We start from the raw sequence: 25,057 nt of genomic DNA on the forward strand, positions 1-25,057 counted from the left end.
GAAGAGCACCGCGTCACGTGCAGCTTGAACGCGCTTGTTGAACGGCACCAGGCAACCACGGGAGCAGGCATCCTTTCCAGCCAAATCAGAAAACTTTCCGAGTGGAACGCCCTTTCTCCAGCGTCCCGGAAGTGGCCTCAAGGATTCGAATGAAATGAAATTATAAATTTAATGCCACTGACGTGCGAGAGTCGTCCGTGGTGTAGTGTGCCTTTCGGCATCAAATCCGGTCAGCAGCAGGCAGAGCAGAGAGCCCAGAACCAGTAACATGCCGGCTCGCAACCCATTTCGTACACTGGCGGGAAGAGAGGAGGGTGACTTCCGGTACGATGGGGAACCGGGTGCACGATAGGCCCGAGTCGGAGGTTGCTGTGTCCCGGGGCCGAATAAACGGAAGGATGAAATGAATTTATGGGGACATCCAATGTTTCATAATTTAATTTGAAACGCTGAAAACTGTCATAAATAATCTTGCTCTTGTTTTACCTTCCTGTGCGCGCTGAGGTTGAGCGGGAACGACTGCTCCGACTTCTTGGGGATGTTGTCTGACCAATTTTTGTCTCTCCTATCCTGTCGGGGTTTTCCGTTTTTATGTCCAATTCGAATGGGCGAGAACGAATGAACGAATGAGAGAGAAAGCAGTGCGAGCAAATGGGTCATTCTTCAATGGGCGCAGGAAAAGGGACTCCCTTTAAAATGGAAAACCTACCGGCGGAGGACCTTCGTGCTCGTGGAGAGGGCGGTTGTTGGTCCTGTCCTGTTTCCTGTTCCTGCTCCTCCCGTCCAATCACGGACCGTAGCCGGTTGGAGAGTCGGGGGAGGCTTCCACGGCGTCGACGGAAAACGTGAACAAAATGATAAATGACACGGATGAATTGGTCGGTAACGAGGAGCAAACTTCCTCGACGTCCGGGTGGCTGACTCGATTGCTGAGCCGTACAAGACACCAAACGTTCAAACCCCAGTTTTCCCACCCCATTTCCCTCTGCTTGCCGCGTGTGCCCGCAGCTGATTATTGCGTTTGGCGTTGAGCGGTGCAGAAGAAAGTGTACAATTATGTGCTCATTTTCTAAAATTGCTGGCCCTTGTTTATGATTTTTAGGGTTCTTTGTGGCCCTCGGCTTTCGGCAGATAAAAAACAGCCGTTGCTAGAGGGCAGGAGGGCAATAGAGGACAGACATTCATTCCAAAAACGGAAATGGGACAAGCGAGCGATAATTTTAGATTCACCATGAGAATAGAATGGAGATAACAATTTACGATGCCGATTTATGGGTGGCAACGCAACGCTGCTGCTGCTGCTGCTGAGTCGAGCGGTCAAATCAAAGCAGATGGCAATATAATCGGGGACATTCTTTGGGTAAATTGATTGATTAACCCAATCAGCGAACAAAAAGTGCTCGAAAAATACTTAAATTGGCTGTGCTGTTGGCTTTTGGACGGGTCCTTTGTATGGAAAACGCCATCAGATAGGGGTGAAACAACATTGTGCCGTAGATTATGTGTCACCGTTTGGACGAATCGAAAATAATACGAGACGAATGCATTAGTGTTCTGATGGTACTTTAGATTAATTGTGAAAGTGTATATGCTTGTTAAGTTGTATTATGACTCTTAACAAGCATATACTGTTTCACAATTAATATGAAGTACCATCAAGGCACTAATGCATTCGGCTCGTATTATTTTCGATTCATCCAAACGGTCCAAATCCTGATAGTAAAAGAGAATATAACCATGTGTGAATTAGAATAATTATAAAGTGCTGTATGCAGCTACATGCTTTTTTTACGTTAATTTTGTAACAAGAGCTGAATGCTGATGGATTGAACAAATACTCTTTCCCGCACCATTGGCAGGCTCTTTATTATCTTTTGTTGCGAATGAATGATTTGTTATTTTTAATTCGAAACATCAAACGAACCATGAACTTCATAAGTGAATTCGATTATTGGTAGGAACAATTCGAATCGATTACAGCTACCCCCGCCGCTCTCCAGACTCGTGCGTCTCTCGTGACAATTTCGCCCACAATGTAGCCCCATCCATAATGGGAAAGCACAATTCGCCCTCCAGTGCATCGGCGATGGATGATTTGCAGCTGGCTACAGACTTCAATAAATAAAACTGCTTTGCCAAACAATACGTGCCGATAATATTGCGTACCGGCTGTGCCTTGCTTTAACATGCCTTGCGGCGACAGCTTCAATTTGAGCTAAGTATAAATTACCTTCCTAGCGGGGCACGCAAGGTAAAAAAACAACAACACAAAAATAATCGAACCGTACAACCAACCCACAAACCGAAAACACAATTGTCAGGAGTGGCCAGTTGTTTGAAAGGCTTGTTTAAACTCTTGTCGTTTATTTCCATCGGCGGAACAAACAACAGCGACCCATTACGGCGCTGACCAGCACACGGCCGACTGGCCAATCGCTGAGACCCATCAATAATGTGCGAGCAATGGTTTCTCCCTCATCGATCTGCACAATTCCGTCTCAAGATGACGCTATCTTCAGCGTCTATGGCCGCGCGCCATCGGTGGGCATGGAGCGAACGAGAAAAGATAGGCGGTAATTGCCAATATGGGCAGCGAAACAATAGCCACATCATAAACACAAAGCTGACAGCGCTCGGTCCGGCTCGGCGAGCGGCGGGACCTTTTTACCAACTTTATAAAGCGTGGTGGTAAAGTAAGTAATTAATACGTGGGGGCACAATGGCTTGTCCTGCAATGTCAATCAATATAAGGCTTAAGAGCGTACCGTGATAAAGATTTGCTTTCGATTCGGGTCTCTTTCTACTGCCAGCCTGTTTATCTTGATACAGCCTGTATAGCAGCCAGGCAAAATATGATTACAATAACGATCTTTTGTACGATCACATGAGCATCGCGATTGCCGATGAAAATCTCCTTTAGAAACTTAACCCAAGAGCTGTCATGGAAAATGGTCAATATATTTTCAAACTCTGATGTGTGGATACGAGCTGTCTACTAATGAATTTGAGTGCAAACTTATACAACTTTTGATTTCATAGTACCCCAAACAACCCAACATATTGCAGCTGTGGTACTAGTATATAGAATCCATCGATTATCTTTAATGTCATAATCAACCACTTAAAGAGCAACCTCTTATGAAGTTATGAATTAATTGCACCACTTCCGAAGGTTACCGTTGGCCGTTGGGGAGGTTGAGAAATGTCTACCTTGTTGAAGTTCCTTCGGGGCTCACAACCCAACACCACGCACAACATCTAGAATGGTCACAACCGCGGAACGATCCGATCCGTAAGCGGTGCAATAAACCCATTACCATCTTGCTGCCTGCCCTGCTACCGCTTACAACGGTGGGCATTTTACTGGTGCTGCAATTTCCGCGACTCAATTGTTTTGTCAACAATCGATAACCTGGTTGTTTCGTCTTGTCCCTTCCCCTGTCTGGCCCTAACAAACACACGCGGGAGCAGCTCACTTCATTCATTACCTAAAGAGGGCGACGATCGAAGGGCGGGCCGGGGCCGACGATCGAAGATTGTGTCAATGTGATGTGCGGGACGGCAATAAACCTGGACCTGCGGTAAAAATAAAACTCGTAAAAAGGCTAAATTAAATACCATCGCGGTTGTTGCTGCTGGTGCTGCTGCCGTAGACATGGCCACAGTTCTTATCTCTGAGCCTGTTCCTAAGTACGTAGGCCGAAGTGTGGAGACGACGCAAAAGCACCGCACACAACCGCTGGTGGCGCCAATTCCTCGGCGCTCCGTCTGGTACGGGTGTGGTTTTACCAGCAGTGGGGAATGACGACCAGTGGGCCCGAGCGGTCCACGACTCGAGACAATCAGCTGATGCGCGCCCGATGAGTGATCAGCTGTTACGTTGTTGTGGTTGTTGTTGTGCCCGCGCCGATAATAATCGTAGGTCATATGAATCGCGCACCGTATGAGCGACCACGACACATTTTTCTAACGCCCCGTGGACGTCAGTGCTGCGATTTCGCACGTGAGAGAACACAGATAAGGTTGATGATGATGGTACGGTGGGTTGATGTTTGACTATCGCATGGGCCTGTCATGATGGGTCGGAGACACAGACGCGCACCAGACCGTTGCCGTTAATTAACAAGGTAAAGCGAACGAAATGGATTTGGGGTTTGGATGGCACATTGGAGGGGGGAGGGTGGAGTGCGATAAGGCGAGAAAATTTATGACCGCACAAACCGGCCGTCACGATGACCGCAACCGATTTGGCAGTGGTTCAGTGGACAAGGGACCCTTCGTGTCATACGTGCGGCGATAATACAGACGCGAGGCGTTGTAATACGTCCCCCCATGATTCACGACATGTTTAAACTTTGAGATGTTTGAGATATATGGAACTCCTTTGGGGTGATAACCGATAGCATGATCGCTAGTTGGGAAGTTTGACACACTTCGAAATGATTTATCATTTTACGGTACACGTAACAGAGTTGTTCTATGCCCGTTGCCCGGAAATAATGCCCCGTTGCTAAATGAAATTTTCAAAATAGTTTAATTACTAACATCGAATATTGTGTTTTACAACAGTGAAACACCCTCAGGCAGTGGTCGGCAATCTTGTTAAATATATAAAAGAAATATAAAAAAATGTGTATACGGATTTTTTTAAATATAGCAGACCAGAATATTATTAGAGCCAAGGGTCTAAAATGATTTTAAATATTATTTACAGGGCCTTGTGATCTATGATCGCAGTAAAGGTAACGCGGTATATAAACAGTAATGATAAACGCGCCAGGATGACTTCGATTCGCTTGTCGATCTTGCATTAGTCATTAGCAGATAAATAAATTTAAATTATGTAAAAACACTACTGGGAAATGGCATAATGTATGGCATATTTAAATCAGCAGATTCTATTGCTGATAGTCTGTTGTAATTCGCCGTCACATTATCTGTAAATTAATATTTACAGTATCATCAGTATCATTTCAATACTCACATGCATAGGTTAATTCGTAGTCGTCTGGATGTCCAGAATAAGGTTAAGGTAAATTCAACGAGAAAAGATCAACGAGTTATTACAAATTATGTTGAGCTGAAGCTAATTCTAATGTGACTAATGATGCTACCGGATTCTTATAAAAAAAAACCATGTGACTCAAAGTATTTATAAAATAAACAAACAACAGGATGAAAGATCGATATTCTGCCATTCACATACATTTTTGTTATAAAACAAAGAACATTTTATTCTTTGTTATTATAAAAGTTTGAAAGTTACTATAAACATTGACGTTATCTTAGTTATACTTTCTTTATTTATATTAATAATTTCTAGTTTGATCAGTTCATGAAACGTTGGGGTTAAATTCATACTGAAACTATCTTCATTATTTAATCGTACGATTGAACGATAAATCAAGGTATTAATATATTATTGCATTTTTTCAACTATACCAAAGCACTTCGAATGAAATCAGTGGCAGAATGATGAAATTTTTATCGCTTTCTGCACATGAGGCCTCTTGGAATGGTTTCCTTCAAACGGAATGGTTTCCTTGTGGTAAATTTATTGCGCAATAAAAGCAAAAATAACTTTAAAAATCTTTTAACGTTCAAATAATAACCATCAACCATTCTCTGCCCGTCGATCGGGTCACAAAAGTGGGTACGAAACGGCACCGACGCATATATTGGTGAAAATGGTGCCGGTTGCCGTTGTAAACACAGTGCACAAACTTTGCAGAAGGTTAGCGAAGCCAATCCGACGATTACGATAGACGATCGGTGGATCGCTCATCAAACCCATGCCCAAAAGGTATGCTTAAAGAACAACGTAAAGACGATCTCGCTCGTAAAACTTTCGATCCTGGAAGACGGTGTGTGGTTGGCTGGTTCGTGTGAAGACGGCGGCGCCGGCCAGTTAGAATCGACCCTTGGAACTGAGAACCGATCTTTAAATGAACACTCTCAACACACACCTTCAAGGAACCGTATCCGTTCGGCCGAAATCATGCCACGCTAAGTTCAAACGCGTTCTTTATCGCACCTCGTAAGAAGGCACGATACGCTGAGGGAGATTGGCGGCTCAGTCGAGGGCTTTAAAGCATTCCCGCGCCTTGACTTCGTGCGGTGGTCGAACATTAAACGTAATTAATTTTATACTCCATAAATAAACGCGACCATCATAAATATTGCAATCATAAAATGGAATATGCGTTTGATGTTTTCGCACTATAGTCTCAATACGCGATGCGGAACTTTGCCCTTTTCGGGTTAGACTCAATAAATGCTAAATTTTTCTTGCAAAATGAGTGCAGTAATCATAAAATTTACTGTAAATTTAGCATTTCACTTAGCGCTAGTTCTATTCGAATGGATCAGGCAGCTTTAATAACATGATAACGATTCTATTTGACAGCTCATACCTCATTTTCTATGAATGCACCATGCTCTCGATACAAGTGCGCATGATAAACTCATTCCATTTCTCTTCCCCCTTTCGAACGATTTCCCGGAGTGTCGGGAGGAAAAGCAATTCGAAATTTTATGTTCATTTTAAGCTGCGGCACAAATTCCCGTACACGATTCCCCTGGCGCCCACACGGCAGGAGGGGCAAGCGCATTACGTTCAATTTTTTCCTGCTGCTGTTGCAGTTTTATAGACGTCCCCCGAACCCACTGAACACTCTTCCTGCACGACGCAGGATACGGTTCAGCATCGGTCAGCACGTTTCTGTCCATCTTTTTTTAATGTTCGCAAACAAAACTAATAAAACAGTGAACCCGGCTGATGGTGCTTACCCTTAATGCCGGCTCTCCAGTCCGGGAAATTGGCGGCAAAAAGGGGATTTACCGAACAAAAGGAGTTTAGAGCAGGAACAAGCGGCAAACGCATGGGATTCATTTTGATTAAATATTTTATTTTCATGCGTGCACAAACTCGGACACAACCCGGAACACTGCGCACCAGAGATATAGGAACGTGGGGGAGAGTTCAATGGGCATGAGGTCTGCCAAGTGCCACCCTTCCAAGTGTGCAAAAAGAGTGCAAACGAGGACTCAACATAAAGTTGCAGAGCATTAAACGCAAACTCTTTTAGTGCTGTTCAATTGGATGGCTAATTTTACGCTACAATTATCATGAATTCATTACAGATATGCTTTGGACGAATGGCGCACTACAACAATCCATTACTTGTAATAAGCATGCTCGTTACTGTTTCACAATGTGCAATCCTTTTTCATAGTTTCTGTATTGGAGGTGCAGTAATTAGAAGAGGAAAGGGATTTACGTGCATTGGTTACTGACAACGTTAATATTGAAAATAGTTGTGCTAGTATGGACCATCGGGACCTGGTATAAATCTCAAATGGACTATGCCTTCTGTTCTAAGGGATTACGGGGGAATTCTCTTAATCACTAATACAGATAATTAAACCTACGTAAAGAGTTTATCCAAACTACGTTTAGAATATGAGCAACACAAACATTTGATATTTGATGGTTTGCATTTTGGAGCTAATGATGTTATGAATTTTGGGGTCAGTCATGAACAACAATTACTTGTAATCAATCCACTGAAAATTGAACACAATAAGCATTTTATTGTTATTCAAATTGTCCTGTATAAGCTGATAAATATAATATTATAATATAAATTGTTTGTATATTTCCGTACACGTCTCAATGTATGCGGTTACAACAATTCAATAAAGATGTGAGCGATAAATACTTCTTAAATTCAAGATCAGATTCAATTAATATTCGGTGAGGAAAACATATTTGTAACCGTTTTTATAAAAGGACTTCGCAGTATTTTCTCATATTTGGGGGTTTTTCGAGACTAACCAGCCCTTTTATATGGAGTTTGACAGTTGGCGGCTGAAATAATGTCAACCATACAAAACCACACGCCAAACTCAAATTTGCAGCTTAAATTTTATTAGTTTGAAAAAATGTATACAATAAAATATTCAAATAGAAAACAGGTCATCATTGTCGTAAAATTTGTTTAAAAACACAAAGAATAAGATTATTAAATCAGCTTTAAGTTCACTCTTCGCACTGTGCGTCGGCTGTCAGTTTTCTATCGATTTTTGCCATCAACGCGGGGTGTTAGTCCGCCAGATATGAGTGGTATCCTGCGTTTAAGCATTGGTGTTTGATGCTATAATTGACGAGCACCTCGCTCTGGTGCTTTGCTTGCCTCAAAATTATACGAACGTGCATTAGCAAAATGGTTTCCGCTAAAACATCTGCACTTCGCCATGATGCGGCAAAACTGCTGGTGTTGGAATTAATAACCTTCATTGATAACAATGTATGCTGCATGCTTCAGCAACATTAATGGATGAGTAAGACACCTAACTACACACGCCAAACAGAGTATGGTTGGAGCCTCTCGCGCCATTCCTGCCTTTCCTGCGCTCTCCACAAGAACCAGTGCACGCGGCTCGCATGTGTGTGACCTGTCGCAAAAGTGGGCCACCGATTTTCAGCTGCAAAGTGTAATCCAAGGTAATTTATAACAGTATACACACACACACGGTAACCCACCCTCGCTGGGGCAGGTTCGCTGTACGTGCCCGGACAGTGTTTCAACCGCTGCTGCTGTTAGCTATCGCTGTCGGAACAATTAATTCATCAGCTCGTATGATTAAATGAACGTAAATTATATGAACCCCGTGTGTGTGCGCACACAAACGTGCCTTCATCTCTCGACGCCCCTGGGCTACCCATTACCACACCTTCCATCGCCCTCAAATTTCCACCACGTGAAGGCAACTCCACCGACGCTGCCTTCTACGCTGCGCACATTTTTCAAACGCACCATGGGAAGCAGGGGGTAGGGGGAGGGACAATTTTCCATCTTTTTCCCTGCCATTTTCGACACCGTTGGTGAGAGCCGGTGAGGAATCCAAAAATCCGTCCGCTCGTCGTGCGCTGCTGGCAAAGAATGTGCAGTTTTCTGGTGTGTGCTGCGACTGTGATTGCTTTAAATTGTAATAATTCATCGCACACACCATCACCGCTCGGTGCACGATGTGAGCATTTTACCAAGGCACGTGGCCACTGCACTGCCATCATCTCACGGCAGCAGCAGCAGCGTGCATTCGGTGCCAATTGAGGTGTCGCCTGTCGCTTTTCCACGTTGCACAGAGAGTGTGGCGCTTGAAGAGTGTAATGTTTGCCCGTACGTTACCCCCGCACAGACCAATGCGGAAAGTTTGAGGAATTAGATGTTGTGAAGTGTGAATGGCAACAGCTTTGCCGCACGCACGCAGAGAGCATCCTGGAGTGATAGCCTTCGCGTGTTGGTTAAACTAACATAATTAAAGCAAAGGCGACAGTTGTCGAGATTTTCAACTCAGCCTTTGAATTGTGTTCATGAGGTTATTAAATCAAATCTTTACGATTACGTTCACTATATATTCTTGGTTTATATTACATTTGAATTACATAAACAAACAATTTTATGTATTATCTCTTTCCATGTTTGCTATTGTATATTAGCTAGTTTCCTATATGTCATATAGGAATGTTTTCTTTGTGTTCCAAAAAGAAATAGAAAAAGGCATAGCATTAACTTGAACGCTTTAAACTCTACGAGAATATGCCGACGAAGATGCAAAACTCGAAACATATCAACGAATTGATCCCGTGAAGATAGAATGCGTCAAAGTTCACATTCACACTGTACTTTAAGTATATATCTGATGATAATTATAATATCAGAGATTGTTTCTGTTCATGATCCCCAGATCTGCTAGCTAGTCCAAACATGAATATACCAACTAGGGCACAATGACATCAGGAATTCTATGTCTCGAAGTCTCAATTTGTCCTCCATATATTTTTATTCATTGATTGCTCCATTGCCTCTTCAAACGATCGACTATTAGCTCTTTTCAATTATCGTGACGCCAGCTCTTTACAGACTAATCGTTTATAAATAGCGCAGGATAGTTCTTAAGTTGCTGAAGCCTCATAAGAGGCAATGCGGATAATTGGCAATACACAAATAAATGATTTTGTTATGGCCTTTTTTTATCAAATATTCTTAAAATTCCATTTAAACTTGACTATCAATTTTGGAAATCAAATTGTGCCCCATACCAGAGATTGTTAGAGACTAGTCCGTGAAATGGGATCATCCGGCTCTCTTCAACATTTTGCAATTTAACTTGAATGGGCTTAAAACAGCAGAACGAATATTTTCAACCCACTACTCCAGTGCAAAATCTTGATTTTTGTATAATATCTTATCGCATCAAGCTAAATACATAAATGAGTAGTTAATGAAAATGTATTTTCATCTCTGTATATGTATATGTTAATGTATATGTTGTTTTTAAGCACGAGATACTAAACCATAATTTGAATAGTACGTTCGTAAAGTTCTTATCTGCTTCAACAATCCCTGGCCATTTAATGCATTGTTTGCCTATAATTTTATGCAAACTAATGTAACTTCATTTCAGCCAGTTTCAATTGTTGCAGTGACGTACGACGCCACTTGAAGGTAATGCATTGCACTCGGCGTACGGTTTTGCTGCCGTTTGCTCCTATTATACATCAATTTGATCTCATTTCTACGCATTGCCGGCTGATTGCGAGAAACCACTCTAACGCGCACCCCATGGCACGGTTCAGCTATGAAATCTCGAAAGTCGCGCTGTTGTGTGCACATGTTGTTTGTGTCAGCGAGAGCAACAGTAAATATGTAATTATGCTGTTAGCAGCCGCTTGCCTTTAGAGTCACTTGCAGGCCCCTAGCGTACGCCTGCTAAGTCGTGTTTCCTTTCTCAGCCTTACCTCGTGGAATGTGTCATTATGGGCTGCGATTGCCTACATCTTTCAATCGCGTTTGTGCACGAAGTTATGGGGAGTAGAAGACGCGCTGCATTGATGGCGATGGCATTGTGGACGAGAGCAGATAAATACGACAGATAAATAGATCAAATCAGACGCAAACACTATGGTCCGGTCTGTATGGGCCGTTGAGTACACAGCTGCATCTACGATTGTGTTGTGTTTCTTCTATCACCTTGCATGTTCTCTTCCATGTCTGGAAAAATCCTTTCCGCATACAGCCTCCGAAAGATTGTCGTTATCTTATGCGTTCTACTGTGCGGGACAAAGGCAGCTAACATTTGAGCTACTTGGCCCTTGACCGAGTGTGGCGGCAGTGTGGTGCTGTAGGCAACCATTCGTCCAAATTGGCTGCTAACAATCACTATCACGTGCCCATGATGCTGATGATGCATACAGTGCCTGTCCGCTACCTGGATGGCAACTTACCGTGTTGGTACCGTTCGTGTTACTCCGGCGATGGAGCATAAAAATTCCGAATCATGTTAACGATGACAAAACGCTTTTGAGGTAGGATTTTCTCACGAAACGACATGCAACGGCACAAGCCAGTTCCTCGTCCCGCTCGATCAATATGCAGCTATGCTGTTGGATGGAGTGGTCCCACTGGTGAGAAATATTACCACCCCCTCTGCTAAGCCCCACTTGAATAACTCGCCGGAAGCGAAGAGGCTTTCCACTGCATTCCTGAATGAAATAATAAATTATTACTCCGATAAGAAGTACTCACACCAACACCACCCACCCACAGGCCGACGACCACTCTTCCGAATGCAATTGCAGTAGAATTTGCATACAACGAACCGAACACTCACAGGTTGTTATACAGCACAAGTGCGCTAGTAAACGCTTCACAATTTCTGCAAATTATATAGCGCTGCCCAAACGGAAAGCCTAGGACGGAAGTGTCTAAGCCTACGAACACTGCCCCGCACACACCACAGCAAGGGAGAGAAATCCAATTTTATCACAGATAACGGAGTGCATAAATTAGAAAACTTTCAACAAAAGTTGCACGGCACACAACTATGTCTTCGGGCGGGTTGGACCGCCCTCTTCTCGCATCATACCAACCTCCTTGCCACACAGCGCGCTGAACAACGACGATTGATAAAAGCAAGTTTAACTTTGCGCCAAAGTTAAAACCATTTCTCACATTGTTTCTGGCTGCGTTTGGAAAGAAAATAGATGGCTGCAGCGAGGAAATATATAGTGGGCGTGATACAAATCCTGCAAACTGGAAAATAAAAAGAATCACAGTGGTGTGTATGGACTGGGGTGTGAAAAAAAGAAGTCAAGCGCCCAACGTGGGGCTCGAACCCACGACCCTGAGATTAAGAGTCTCATGCTCTACCGACTGAGCTAGCCGGGCTGTTGGTGAGGAGGTGCTAAATAGCATATAAAAACTTAGCCACGCCCCGAACGCTGCTCAAACATTACGAAGACCTTATTCTGAACCGGTAAACAAATTTCAAGTTAGAAATTTGGTTGCAATTCTTATTTGGAATTTAATGAGTGAGCAATATCGCATTGCAATTTCATCTGCTATTCTACATATAACTTTGCCCGAAAATACATCTGCGTGTAATTGATTATTCTCACCCCTTTTTAAATCGCGCATGCAAACGCGTTTTCGATCAGGACAACGTTTCTGGTCGGTATGGAATAAGCCCTAACGCGCGGTCGTGTAACTGGCTGCAAAAACTGCCGCGAAGGAGGGGGCAAGCAAAAACCTTGAACTTGCTTTTGACCATCAACGCACACGAGTCAGCTGACGACGGGCACCCATTCGTCGAAGGTGAATGGATTACGCGTCGTCGCGGTCTTGCGCTTCTCCCGGGACCGGTAGGCGTTGGCCTACTTTAAGTTTATTGATTTTTCATCTCCGCTTCCAGTGTGCATGGGCAGTAGCATGGTCGGTCGCGCCACGTATGAACCTCTCTTTCCCCGTATGCTGTCTATCATGCCAAACCGTTTCTCACACCCTCTGTTGCTACTATTTTGATTCTTTCTTTTTTTGTTTTGTTTCAGTAACTGTCTGCTACCGCCGCTCCAACACTAGTCGACCCACACACCCTAACCATGTGGTGGAAATTCATCGTCGAGGTTACGAATGAGTACAAGATCCTGCGGGGCATGATTTCGTACTCGGCGCTCTGGCCGATCGGGTGTCTCATTCAACAGACGTTCGAGGGCAAGCGGCTGAAGAACTACGACTGGGAGCGATGCTTACGCTACAGCCTATACGGTACGTTCGTGTCCGCGCCGATGCTCTACTGCTGGATGCGATGCGCCAACATCATGTGGCCCCGGACGGACTTTCGGTCGTCGTTGGCGAAAGCGTTCACCGAGCAGGCCGCATACGACCCGTTCGCCATCGTGCTGTTCTTCTACGGCATGAGCATCCTGGAGCGCCGGTCGCAGCAACAAGCCGGTGACGAGGTACGGGACAAGTTCTTTGACACCTATAAGGTCGGGTTCTTCTACTGGCCGATGGTGCAGACGGTAAACTTTTCGCTGGTCAAACCCAAGAACCAGATCGTCGTGGCCGGGTTCTTCAGTCTCATCTGGACAACGTTTCTGGCGTACGTAAAGACGAGCAAAAAGCAGACCACCGAGTTGGCAGCAGCGATGTAGAACTGTAAAAATTCTTTCGACTTTTCCGATTGGTTACAACAGTGGTAGACTGATTTAGGTTGTTGCAATGTATCTCTAAAGAGCTACTGTAAAGTGTATCTCTCAACGATGGTGCTAATAAATAGATAGTTTGTATTTATCTACTATCTTCCAGCGTTTTACATTTTACCATTAAGGCATTCGGTTTATGCGCAGCTATAATGTTTGATCCGGCGCTACTGCTTTGTCGATGTGGTGCAAAAGCCTTCGTTCCGGATTAGCAGCAGTTACCTGTTCGGCCAACCCATCCAGCAAGGCAGGAATTACGTGTTCCCCGATAGAAATCAACAGATCGGCAATTTTCTCCACACGTTGAATGTCGCTGATCACTGGAATAGCTGACCGCATGTCCTCTCCCGAAGCGGACAGCTCTACTTCGATGCCATCTGTCACCGTATCACGAACTGGACGAGACAGCTAAGATAGTACACAAAACATAAAATACAGATATCATTTCCTATAACAGTCACACCAGTTCACAGTAACGAGACTCCCTACACTTCGTCCTGCTGTTGCGTTGAGCAAAAGCGCACAGATGAGCAATGTAGCCGAACCAATCCAACAGCGCAGATGAAACATGTTGCACTTCTATTGCTATTCCTTGGCAATGGAAAAACTTTCCATCCAAAATTCAGGCTTTTATACTAACAACGATCAGGTAAACGTAAAACAAATTTGGTCAACTTATGTGCATGCGATGGTTGTGCATCTAATTTGTCGCATGACAAGCTTTTAGCTGCAATTGCAGGCCATTTTAATGAGCAAATAGAAGTGAAATTACACAATAGGGCTGTTTGCTCGATTACATTACAAGGTTCGAGGTTGTTCAAATTTTGCTTGTGGTGAGAAATAGTACAAAGAATGTTTGTTCTGTAATCAAATCAAACAAAATTTGAACACGTGCCGGTTTCCATCGGCTGTCATCTGTTATATGAACCAAAGATTAGTTCCGTTGTGTGACAAGTGAGGTCGCTTTTTCTCCACTCGTTTAAATAATATGCGCAACAGATGGCGCTTGCAGTACCATGTTCAAAACTATGTGCTGCTGATCTTATATAAAGGTAAAAATAAACTAAATTCTATAAAATTAATGTTACCAATCAGATTAAGATAAATAAAATTGAAGTGACACATCTATTTTAATAAATATGATTATTTATTATGTTGAAAGAAAATCTGAAAATTTATACATAATGTCAAAAATTCGGTTTTTATGAGGCAAGGAGAGTAAGCATTTCGATAAATTTAGGCCATCCAAGGACAAATCTATTATACAAAATGAAGGCATGTTGAATGTACAGTTCACGCTCAGTAATTCGCACTACACTGAGTGCGAATTATAGAATAACGTTTTGATGTGTTTTTAAATTTTTTGCTTTTGTCTCAGCCCAAGCGTTAATGATAATATATCATACATTTTAGGTATGATATATTATAGTGGTAAAATATTTCACAAAATAAATAATTGTTGGTGTTTTACAAAGAAAGCTTATACAGTAGAACGTGTTAAGGTGTCAATTCAAGTATCGAACTATCCATACGTAAACACAACAACTACAGTCTTTCCCCGAGTTACGCGACACTCGAGTTACGCAAATTCGAGTTACGCGAATTTTTATTTTTGACAGGTCAGATGTCAAATCAGTACAATTTTCTCCATCAATTGTCAAATGAAAAATAATTACCGATAAATAACCAAATTTTCTACACCAATTGCATCAAATAAGTATTAAATTACATAAATGAACTAAATTCAATCAAAAATTATGATAAATAAAGTATATTTTTGCTGTAACATGTGATATTCGACTTACGCGAAAATCCGAGTTACGCGAATGTCTCCGAAACGCATTATTCACGTAACTCGGGGAATGACTGTATGTGTAAACGCGGCCTCATGAACTTTGTATATACCCAAGTGACATTTGCTCGATAATGTTTTTCCATATCTGCTCGATTAGTACTCGATACGCCTGAAATTGTGGATTTGTGTGTGATCAAATGTGTTGAATGCGCTAAGATTTGGCGTGTTCGTAATTTTGACTTTCTTCTATCGATGGACTATGCCGTCGAGCTCATTTTACATTCGTAGCGTTGATTTTTCATGAAAAATAAAATCGAATTTTGTGTGACTTTTTTTAATAAAAAATCGATTTCATTTAAGTGTAAAATGGCTACATGACCCACTATAACGATAGGAAACATCGTTTCCGATCGAATTTGGAAGAAATCAACGAAAAAGTTGCATCACAGTTGATTTTACAGGACTTTTTCTAAATTACCTTAAACTGGTGCAGTTTAAGGGAAGTTTAAGGCTCCAGTTTAAGGGAATTTGCTCGAATTCCCGGTTATTCGTGCTCGAAAATGTCAATTGGGTATACACTTGGATTTCAATAAAACTGTGTAGTCGCATGCTAGCTGTTCTCGGTGTCTCTTCATTTGATCACATATCACAACAGAACGTCGATTATCCGGGCAGCTTGGAACCGAACGGTTGCCGGGTAATCGATTTGCACGGATAATGGTCCTAAAAATGTCAAATTCATATAAAAATTATAAAGTTCACTAGTTTTATGATTAACCCAACATGAATCATTCAATGAGTCGTTAGTAAAATATTATTTTAATCGATAACTATAGGTTTAACAACTGTTCATGAAAAAACTTGAATTTTGAAAATACCATTAGACACTTCAGAGCTGCACAAAAATCTGGTTGCCCACTTGACTATCGCTGCAAATGTTCGCTGTACGTTTGAACAGCTGTCACATTTATGTGCACGGTTAAGCCGCCCGCCGGTTTATCCGCCCCCGGATAATCGACGTTCTACTGTATACCCGAAAATCCAAGTTACGCGAAAGTCTCTGGAACGCATTATTTCCGCAACTTGGGGAAAGACTTTTTCCCCATCGCATCGAGAATCGCGTATAGCGGATAATTGTTCTAAGGCCCGTAGCGTAACGAAAAAGGTAGACTACGGTAAAATAACGCTTGTTATTGTAAAGAAAAAAAGTGTTTTGTTTTATTTATTTTAGACGAGGATAGAAAAAAAAACTTGAGATCATTTAGTGTTAAATTGATATTTTGCACTGCAGAATCATTCTTACAGCAATTTCGATCGCCGATGGGTGGACTAAAATCGGTCAACCGAAAAAAGGAGCGGTACAATGTGTTATATTTCATCTGTAAATTTTTTCGTTGCGGTGGTTTTTAAGAGTGTCTGGCAGCTGTTGACACAAAGGTTAAACATTTTGTTATTTTGGAACGTATATTTTGTTGGTTGGGAATGCCGAATGAAATGTCATTTGCTAAACATAAACAAACAGCAGTTTTTGCCGGGCACAAAAACTCCTAGAGCAATAAAGTAGGTTTGGCTGCATAACCGGTATGCCACACTTAGGTGAAAAGCAGTTGTTCAATCGATTCATCAAATGTTTTAGTTTAAGGTACCCTTTGCCGGATTCCAAAATGGTCACACAGCGTATGTCGACGGAGGACGTGGAAGCGTTCGTCCACGAGCATCTGAAGGAGGATTTACGGATGTACGAAACGCAATTGAAGCTGATCAACGCAGAAATTATGGAGTATGTGCAGTTAAAGAATATGATCGAAACAATCTTGGGGCAGGAGCGACGCGAGGAGTTCAAGACGCAGGTCAACATCGGTGGGAACATGTTCATGAAGGCACGTGCTGACAGCGTCGAACACATACTGGTGGACGTTGGGCTAAAGGTTTATGTAGAGTTTACGATTGAAGAAGCTTCACGGTATGTGGACGTGAAAATCAAAGTGTTAACCAAACAGGCAGACACTATTCGCGACAAAAGCATCGAAACGAGAGCCAATATTAAGCTCGCTCTGCTTGTGATAGGCGACTCACAGCGACTTCACACGATGCAAGACAATCGGTGAGGTTTATTAAACGGTAAAATAAGCTGAAAGAATAAATACACAATTTATGGTTAACTAATTACCTCACGATTCAGTTTAATTGCACAAGGAGAGCTTTAAATGGAATCGTTTCGACACAACAAACGATTGTTGTTTCTGTTGATCGCTGCACATTGGCTGTCATCCTGTGAAGGTCATTAAGATGTCAAATCGGTCCGAATGACATCACCTTCTCTTGAAGTCATCTGACAGATGATAAACAGGTTGTAAGCAAAAGGAAAATTATGTCTAGACATAGTTCGGCGTAATAATAGTTTTCTGTGGAAGATTTAGGTAATTATCTCGCTTAAAATGTGTGCAAATTGTAACGATACCCTTTAACTTTGTTCCCTGACTTTGTTTCACGATTGAAAAAACAATCCAAGCCATTGCAACTGCCGCAACATGATGCTGATGGTAGCAATGTCCTCGATGTTTTGTTGGAATTAGCTGTAACATGTTTTCTCTGCTTCCAGTTCGCAAAGTGAAAAATCTGCGTGAAAATCTCTTCCTATGAAAGCGGTACCGTGCTAGCTGCGGATAGGATTGGCAAACGGGTGTCCTTGATCGACCACTTAGAGGGCGGTTCCGATTGCGCACATCGGAAGCTACCCCCGCCACACAATGGATTTGGTAGACATTGACAAGGTGTTGGACGATCTTGAACTGAACGAGGACGACGGCAACAGCGTTGCGACGAGGCCAGCGGGTGAGTATGATATATTGTGGAGGTAAACAGCGCATTGCGATGATCCTCTGTGTGCTTTGTTACAGACGCCAAGGCCACAGTGAATGGCACGGCAGCGGATCGACAGACGGCAGTGGTAGCTGCTCTCGGACCGGCGACAGCTGCGCAGGAAAAGCTAAAATTTAAGGCCAACGTAGTTAATGTGTCAACCGTGTTTTCAAGTCTGAACGAGTATGTGAACGCGGGCGGAACAGAGTTGGGCGGAGTGACGAAGCATGTAAGCCTCCCGGACTCGCATGATCTGGGCATACCCAGTGAGCGGAAGCCACTCCTGACTCCTCCGTCGACCTCTTCGATTTCATCGGAAGTGAAAACATCCTCCGCTGCGGCTACGTCATCCTCTGTGCCGACTTCCCCACAGCACGTCGCGTCCACTCCGGCAACATCGCCCGATTCTTCTGCCTCCTCGGTGTCCTGCTGTTCGTCACGGGTCGCTTCCTCATCGGCATCGTCTTCTGCGCATTCTTCTTCCGCGTCATCGTCCTCGTCGTCGGCGTCCAGCAGCGATGCGGAAGAGGCCGACAAGCAGCAGGAAGCCAAAGGGCATGAGCTGGCTCATGAAAAGCTTCCCGAAGAGCTATCGTCCCTGAGCGGTGATGATTACGTGCTGGACACATCGTCGATGACCACGCTGGCCACCACCAATGAGGGAGGGGCACGAAAGGGCACGACGGCTGGCGATGCACAGGATACGTCGGCGTTCTCTTACAAGAACAGCCTGTACTCGGACACGCTGAGCAATGATGTGATAAATTTGGAAGGAATCTCGTCCATCTCCTCCATTGTGGCCGTCGATCTGTCGCGAAGCGGCCAGGTGCCGCTGGTGCGCGAAACCAATGAAGTGGTGGAGGGAGCGCCAGTAGCAAAGGATGAGATAGAAACGACGGCGCAGGACGATGTGGAACGGCCGGGCAAGCCGCACGAGGGCGAAGATGCTCGTAAACCGGTGATAGGGTTCGAATCGACGATGGACGATGTGTCCGACACGGAGCTAGAGAGCTATCTGCAGGAGCTGGAGGAGTTTGATTTTCGCAGCGTGAATGTAGAATCTGCGATGCCACCGAAGCCAAACGCAGAGCCCGTTACCGAGTTAGACCTTGCGGTAACCACAGAATCACAGCAACCGGAGATTGAAGCCCCTGCTGGTGGAGATGTGGAGCACGGTTCAATGATCGTGCAAGATCGCGCTGCAGATGAGAACAGTATCGATAGTCGTAGTGATGATGAAATCAGTCCCAGTTCCTCCCGTGGCGAGAACGAGGACGATCTGATTTCGCAAGCATCAACGCTGGAGTTTAACGATTTGGCGATGGGCGCAACTGCGGCAGTGGTCGCAACAACACCAGTAGCTGCCGCCGTGGATCCATCGGATAGAGCCCTGGCAGCGGCGTCGGAGTTGGAAATTCCCATCCCAATCGATACGGAGGAACCGGGTGACTTTACGCTGGATGAGGATGGAAGCGAGATAAGGTTCATCGATTGTACGGAAACGGAGTCGGAGCGTCGGTTGGGACAGTCGGCTGCCGGCGAAGATGACCCGGCGAACGTTGTGCCGCATCCGGAACGGCCAACCTCGCTAGAACTTGGCAGTGTGGCCGTGGTGAACGAAGCCGGCTTGACGGATGGTGGCATAACGGCCTCCTTCGGACACACGCCTCCCTCATCCCGCGTTATCGTTCCCGAGCAGGGGCTTGCACTATCTTCCACAAGCTCGGATGATTTTGGAACGTCGATCGAAGCACGGACCGCATCACATGCAGCGGAAGAGGAAGCAGCATCACGGCTAGCCATTGCCGATCCGATTCAATCGCCGATAGCCGCTCCAGTGCCGGTCGTCCCGCTGCTAAGCCCGGCACAGGCACAGCTCGGCAAGATACAGCCGTTCTGGGTGCCGGACAATTCAACCAAATTCTGCATGCAGTGTAACCAAAAGTTTTCCGTCATCAAGCGACGCCACCACTGTCGGGCATGCGGTCAGGTGCTCTGTTCGACGTGCTGCTGTCTGAAGGCCAAGCTGGAGTACTTGGGCGACGCGGAGGCCCGGGTGTGCATCGAGTGCGACGTGATACTGAGCATTCAGCAGCAGCAGGCGATGGAGGCCGAACAGTATCAGCTGGCGGGAATGCAGAGTGGCGATAGCCGCAGCAGCCTGGCGGTGTCCGGTGCCAGCGGTCAGCGGCAGCCAAATCCGAACAACCCGATGGAGTACTGCTCGGTGATTCCTCCGTTGCAGCAGGCGGCCGCCAGCAACCAGCCCCAGTCGCCCATCTCGGTGATGGTCCCGGTGGGAGTGTTGAAGCGTGCGGGAGCCCCTAGGAACATGCGCAAGGATAAGAACGTCATCTTCAGCGACGGTATACGGCCGGGTTGCGATCTGACCGAGCTGGATCAAAACTGGGACGCCGTGCCGACCCGCACCTCGCCCCCGAGAGGCCGCAAACCGAGGGTCCAGACACCGCCCGGTGGGGAGGATGACGTTAACGCCATTCCGCGCGTTGGCGGCCAGTTGGCGTCGCTGATTCCGGCCGAGGAAAACAAACTGCCACCGGTGCTGAAGCGAATCAGCCCCACGGAGAGCAAGCTGGTGGAGATCGAAAACGACGCATCGTTGCTGGAGGGATTGCGCGAGGTAACGCTGACGTTCGCGATCCAGAAGAACTTCCACGTGCTCGTGACGGTGGTGGAGCTGGCGTGCTGCATCAATCGAACTGTGATCAACTTCACGACCCGCGGGCTGCACTACGTGGGCCAGGACGAGATAATCATCCTGCTCGTGCTGGGCGATTCGCGCGTGCTTCCGAAGGACATTTTCGTGCACCTGAACGAAATCTACTGCGAGGCAGACCGGGGCCACATCATAACCGAGCTCGGGTTTTCGCCCGCCCGGTCGAACAACTTTCTCGGCTCGAAGAACCACGGCGGGTTTTTGTACGTGCGCCCGACCTACCAGTGCATGAAGGCGGTCATCGCGCCCGAAGCTCCGTACTTGATCGGCATCCTGATACACCGGTGGGAGGTGCCGTGGGCGAAAATACTGCCCCTGCGGCTGATGCTGCGCCTCGGCGCCCTCTACCAGTACTATCCGTGCCCGCACGTGAGCGAACGGGAGCGCGAATCCGTGTACGTCGAGATTGCGCAAACGATCGTGAACCTGCTGGCGGACTTTCGGCACTTTAGCTACACCATTCCGAGCGTGCGGGGCATGGTGATCCATCTGGAGGATCACAAGACGAGCATCCTGATACCGCGCAACCGCTACGAGCAGATGGTGAAGGTGGTGGACGGGTCCAGCGAGCAGCTGATGGCGGTGGGCGGCAACTTTAGCAAGCTGGCGGACGGCCATCTGGTGTGCATACAGAACACGGAGTCGGGATGCCCGGAAGCGACGCAGTACACGACGCAGGCGATCGACATCGAGAGCCAACCGCGCAAGGTGACCGGTGCCAGCTTTCTCGTGCTGGACGGTTCGCTCAAGCCCAACTCGGGCCTGACCGGCCGGTGCACCATCCTGGAGGATGGGCTGCGGGTGCTGATACCGCCGGTGAAGCTGCAGCTCGTCAAGGAGGCGCTGAAAGCGATGAAAGACTATCAGATCGTGTGTGGGCCGACCGAGGGAGACGACAGCCAGAAGGAGCTGGTGTCGATCGAGTGGACGTCGAACGATTTGAACTTCAACATAGGCGTCACGTCGCCGATCGATCGGAAGGCGTTCGACGGTGTGCCAAGCATTCGGGTCCACCGGGGCACGGACTATTCCAACTCGAACCACATCATCCGCTGGACGGAGGTCTTTATTTTAAAGGTAGGGTGTAAACGGTAGTGAAAACAGTGTAAAAGATCGTTCCTAACAGCTGTATCAACATGTATTTCTTCCAGGGAGACGAAGAATCTAACCATCCCGGTGATCCGATCAACATGTCGAAGATTTCGGAAACGGTCGCCAAAACGGCTTGCAAGGCACTGGTTGAGTATCTGGATCTGCTGGCGTCAAACGGACACACCAAACTAGCCCTGCGGATTAGCTCCAATCGCGGTCAGGTATGGCGATGCGCGCGTTATCCCTCTCCTTGTAAGGATTCGTGTAAAAAAAGGTGAAAACTTTTCTTTTTTCCCACCAGATGGCGTACGTGGCGGGAAGTGGCGGAAACCAGCTAGCTCCTCTATATTCGAACGCGCTCGGACAGGCGGTGATGGAGCTGCTGGAACGGCAGGCCACGGCGCTACATCTCGATCTGCACGATATTGTATTCGAACTGATATTCCACATTCTTGACAAGTAGTTATTCAAACGCTAAGGACTGAATCGACCCGTGCGTGGTCCCTGAACCTGCGACCACAGCCAACCATGTGAGCCTATACGATATGTTCGAAAAGTATCGGTTGGTTTTCCTTTTGCGGTTCCGTTACGATTTGATTAGAAGATTGCTTCTTCGTGTTTTTCATTCACCAGCCAAGCCGGCAGTTGACCGGCATGCCGGGTCTCTCCAAAGAGCGAATGTATTGAGGATTGTATTATTTGCTTCGAACAAACCGACCCCTATAATAACCAAGTGCTAGCCTGGCCGCCCAGGTAGAGTAAAACGGACGCGGTCACACATTCACGGGGTGCATAGCAAACCGAAGTAGTCGACAAAAGTCGAGCGGGATAGAGAGGAAGGAAACGTTCACACCAAGGTGCACACCGTGAGTTATATAGAGTATATATAGAGTATACATATATACATAGATATAGATATATATATTTCTTATATATAGTTAAAATTATTGAAAGGAAGAGAGCCAGTCACCAAGTTTATTATGTCGCTGTTTATAGGTAGACGCGGTGGAAGGGGAGGTATATTTATATTTGATTTGGAAGTTTTAGTGCCGACGGACAACAACAACAACAACAACAGAAACGGGATTGACGCAATATAATGGCAGCAAATTGGCATTGCAATGATAGTTATTACATTCAAATCGGAACGTTGGCCCAAGTTGCAAGCATGATAATAGCAAATATATTAGTGCACGCGAGTGCACCTACCACGTATTGCAGAGGTGTAAGCGTGATCTTTTAACCCTTGTTGAGAATGCGGTTCGAATCGTACGAGTCATTTTGTTTAGTTTGGTTTGTGTATAATTTTAATCTATGATTGATTTAACGCGCTAATAAATTGTTTTATTCTTCTGTAATGAAAAGCAATGCATCCTAACCGTAGGTCAAGCTCTGGCGGCTTCATGGTCTGTGTCCGTTAAAAGCTGCAGTCGAGCGATTAACACGATTAGTAGATGGATGAGCAAGGGTCTGCGCGTAACAACAGCAAACACGATAAAATCCGTAACTTCTTCCTACCTAATTACGTCAGTCACGCGGCATAATTAACTATTGCGCGGGTACACTGCGGCCTGTACATGCCCAACCGTTTGCCCTATCTACTACTACTACTACTGCTGGAAAAGGAAACAAATGCGTACCGCGCTCGGGCATAACTTGTGCCAATGGCCCTGGAAAAACGTACGGCCCTGCAGCTGACGATGGCGGCGGAAGGCGGGAAGGCAACTGACGGTGACCTCTTGAGCAGCATTCCATCCAATCACTCAAACGCTCGCTAGGAGAGTGCATACAACCCCCATTTGCATATATCTGTGTGTAGAGAGAGAGAGAGCGAGAGAGGGTGCAGGGCAGCGTTGCAGCAGCTTAAGATTTTGCAAGCTGCATGCCCTCCAGATCTCGCAGCGTGATCCCGAGGGGAGTGTGGGGCGCAAGGGAGTGCAGCAAAGGCAACAAAAATGAAGGTGCGCGCGCGCTCCCCGTGAGCAACAACCAATCGTCCAACAAGAATAATAACAATCATCGTGCAACAGCAGCAACAGCAGCAGCAGCAGTAAACCAAACAACAGAATCGTAGAGAGTGCGCGGGACGGCGTTGCGTCTGCGATAAGCGGGCCGGTGCCCCACGGAAGGAACGGGGAGGGGAGGAGGCCGGACGGACAAAACAAAACAAGAACCACAAATGGATGCATATACAACACGAGCAGCGCGAAGTGTGCGGGTGGTGCGAGCAGCCAGGGCCAAGATGGCAAAGTAAAGAAAACCTCCTCCCGCCGCTAGCATTACAAATGACATACAATAATGTGCGCCCTAAAGCACACTTTCGCTTCGAAACGCCTTCGGTGTTGGGTGCCCGAGGCGGTTAGAGAGGGAGGTTGCGATCCTCTTTGCATTGGTTGCCAGCGCGAAACGGTACTTTTTATTATTAAGGATCATCGATCTCTCCGCGTGCGATCTCGCCACCCTCTCGGCGTAACGGGGCTCGGCGTCGGCGGGCTGGCCCTTTTCCCGCGCAATCGCGTCGAGTCATGACGATAATGAGCCCGAACAGATGCCGATGATGATCGCGCGCCTTCATGACGATGATCCTGTTTGTCGAAGATGTCGAGAGGCTTCCGGCGGGGATGGGAACGTCGACGCGCTGGAGCAGCCAGCTGAAGGACAGCGAGCATCGCGTCGTCTAACGTTGCAAGATATCGAATGTTTTATTAGTACATACACATTCACCCCCACCGATCGCGGAAGATCGAGTACGATGCTGGCTGAGGATTAGAAGACACACGGTTGTTGCAGTAGGAGCCACTCACTCACTCGCTCGCTCGCTGGAGTGGCAGCTGGCCAGATGGTGCGAAAGAAATTCACTTCTCAGTTGCGCAGTTTTTGCAAGAGCCCTTCACGCGCCGGAGTGCCAACCGGGGTTGGAGGTTTTTTTTCTGTCTTGGACGGGAAGATGATCGCTAGCAGCAGATAGTCTGACACCCACTGTCACGGTGCAGCAGCAGCAGCGAGGCAACGTTACGACTGATCT

At 46.0% G+C, this 25,057-nt stretch overlaps 4 protein-coding genes and 1 non-coding gene across 12 annotated transcripts in view; 3 read left to right on the top strand and 2 right to left on the bottom strand.

Annotated features, from left to right (window-relative positions):
- Positions 1-13,638, top strand: part of LOC120894427 (mpv17-like protein) — a 139,916-nt gene extending 126,278 nt beyond the window's left edge. For all 4 annotated transcript variants that reach the window (XM_040297000.1, XM_040296997.1, XM_040296996.1 and 1 more), the window contains one exon: positions 12,893-13,638. In XM_040297000.1, the coding sequence (XP_040152934.1) occupies positions 12,944-13,498 (555 nt within the window). In that variant the 5' untranslated portion in view covers positions 12,893-12,943 and the 3' untranslated portion in view covers positions 13,499-13,638. The remainder of the gene's footprint in view (positions 1-12,892) is intronic.
- Trnak-cuu lies at positions 12,161-12,233 on the bottom strand. The gene has a single exon. It is a non-coding gene; the product is annotated as a tRNA-Lys (tRNA).
- On the bottom strand, positions 13,606-14,147 carry LOC120894428. The gene is made up of 2 exons (XM_040297001.1): positions 14,036-14,147; positions 13,606-13,954 (listed from the first exon to the last, which is right to left on the bottom strand). Exons 1-2 carry the CDS (start codon positions 14,114-14,116, stop codon positions 13,694-13,696), a joined length of 342 nt encoding a protein of 113 aa, XP_040152935.1. The 5' UTR covers positions 14,117-14,147; the 3' UTR covers positions 13,606-13,693.
- Positions 14,148-16,840: 2,693 nt separating this feature from the next.
- On the top strand, positions 16,841-17,507 carry LOC120893955 (protein UXT homolog). Of its 4 annotated transcripts, none has more exons than XM_040296211.1 (2): positions 16,841-16,922; positions 16,978-17,507. In XM_040296211.1, exon 2 carries the CDS (start codon positions 17,006-17,008, stop codon positions 17,447-17,449), a length of 444 nt encoding a protein of 147 aa, XP_040152145.1. In that variant the 5' UTR covers positions 16,841-16,922; positions 16,978-17,005; the 3' UTR covers positions 17,450-17,507. The 4 variants fall into 4 exon arrangements, with proteins under 4 accessions (XP_040152145.1, XP_040152144.1, XP_040152148.1 ...); XM_040296210.1 differs by having other exon boundaries at positions 16,841-16,901; XM_040296214.1 differs by having other exon boundaries at positions 16,853-16,922; positions 16,984-17,507.
- A 147-nt stretch (positions 17,508-17,654) lies between these two features.
- Positions 17,655-23,275, top strand: LOC120893954 (zinc finger FYVE domain-containing protein 9). Of its 2 annotated transcripts, none has more exons than XM_040296208.1 (5): positions 17,655-17,761; positions 17,944-18,176; positions 18,242-22,017; positions 22,092-22,253; positions 22,334-23,275. In XM_040296208.1, exons 2-5 carry the CDS (start codon positions 18,092-18,094, stop codon positions 22,493-22,495), a joined length of 4,185 nt encoding a protein of 1,394 aa, XP_040152142.1. In that variant the 5' UTR covers positions 17,655-17,761; positions 17,944-18,091; the 3' UTR covers positions 22,496-23,275. The 2 variants fall into 2 exon arrangements, with proteins under 2 accessions (XP_040152142.1, XP_040152143.1); XM_040296209.1 differs by lacking the exon at positions 17,655-17,761 and adding an exon at positions 17,775-17,884.
- The last annotated feature ends 1,782 nt before the right edge of the window (positions 23,276-25,057 follow it).

This window comes from Anopheles arabiensis, chromosome 2 (genome assembly GCF_016920715.1).
Source record: "Anopheles arabiensis isolate DONGOLA chromosome 2, AaraD3, whole genome shotgun sequence".
Classification (NCBI taxonomy): domain Eukaryota; kingdom Metazoa; phylum Arthropoda; class Insecta; order Diptera; family Culicidae; genus Anopheles; species Anopheles arabiensis.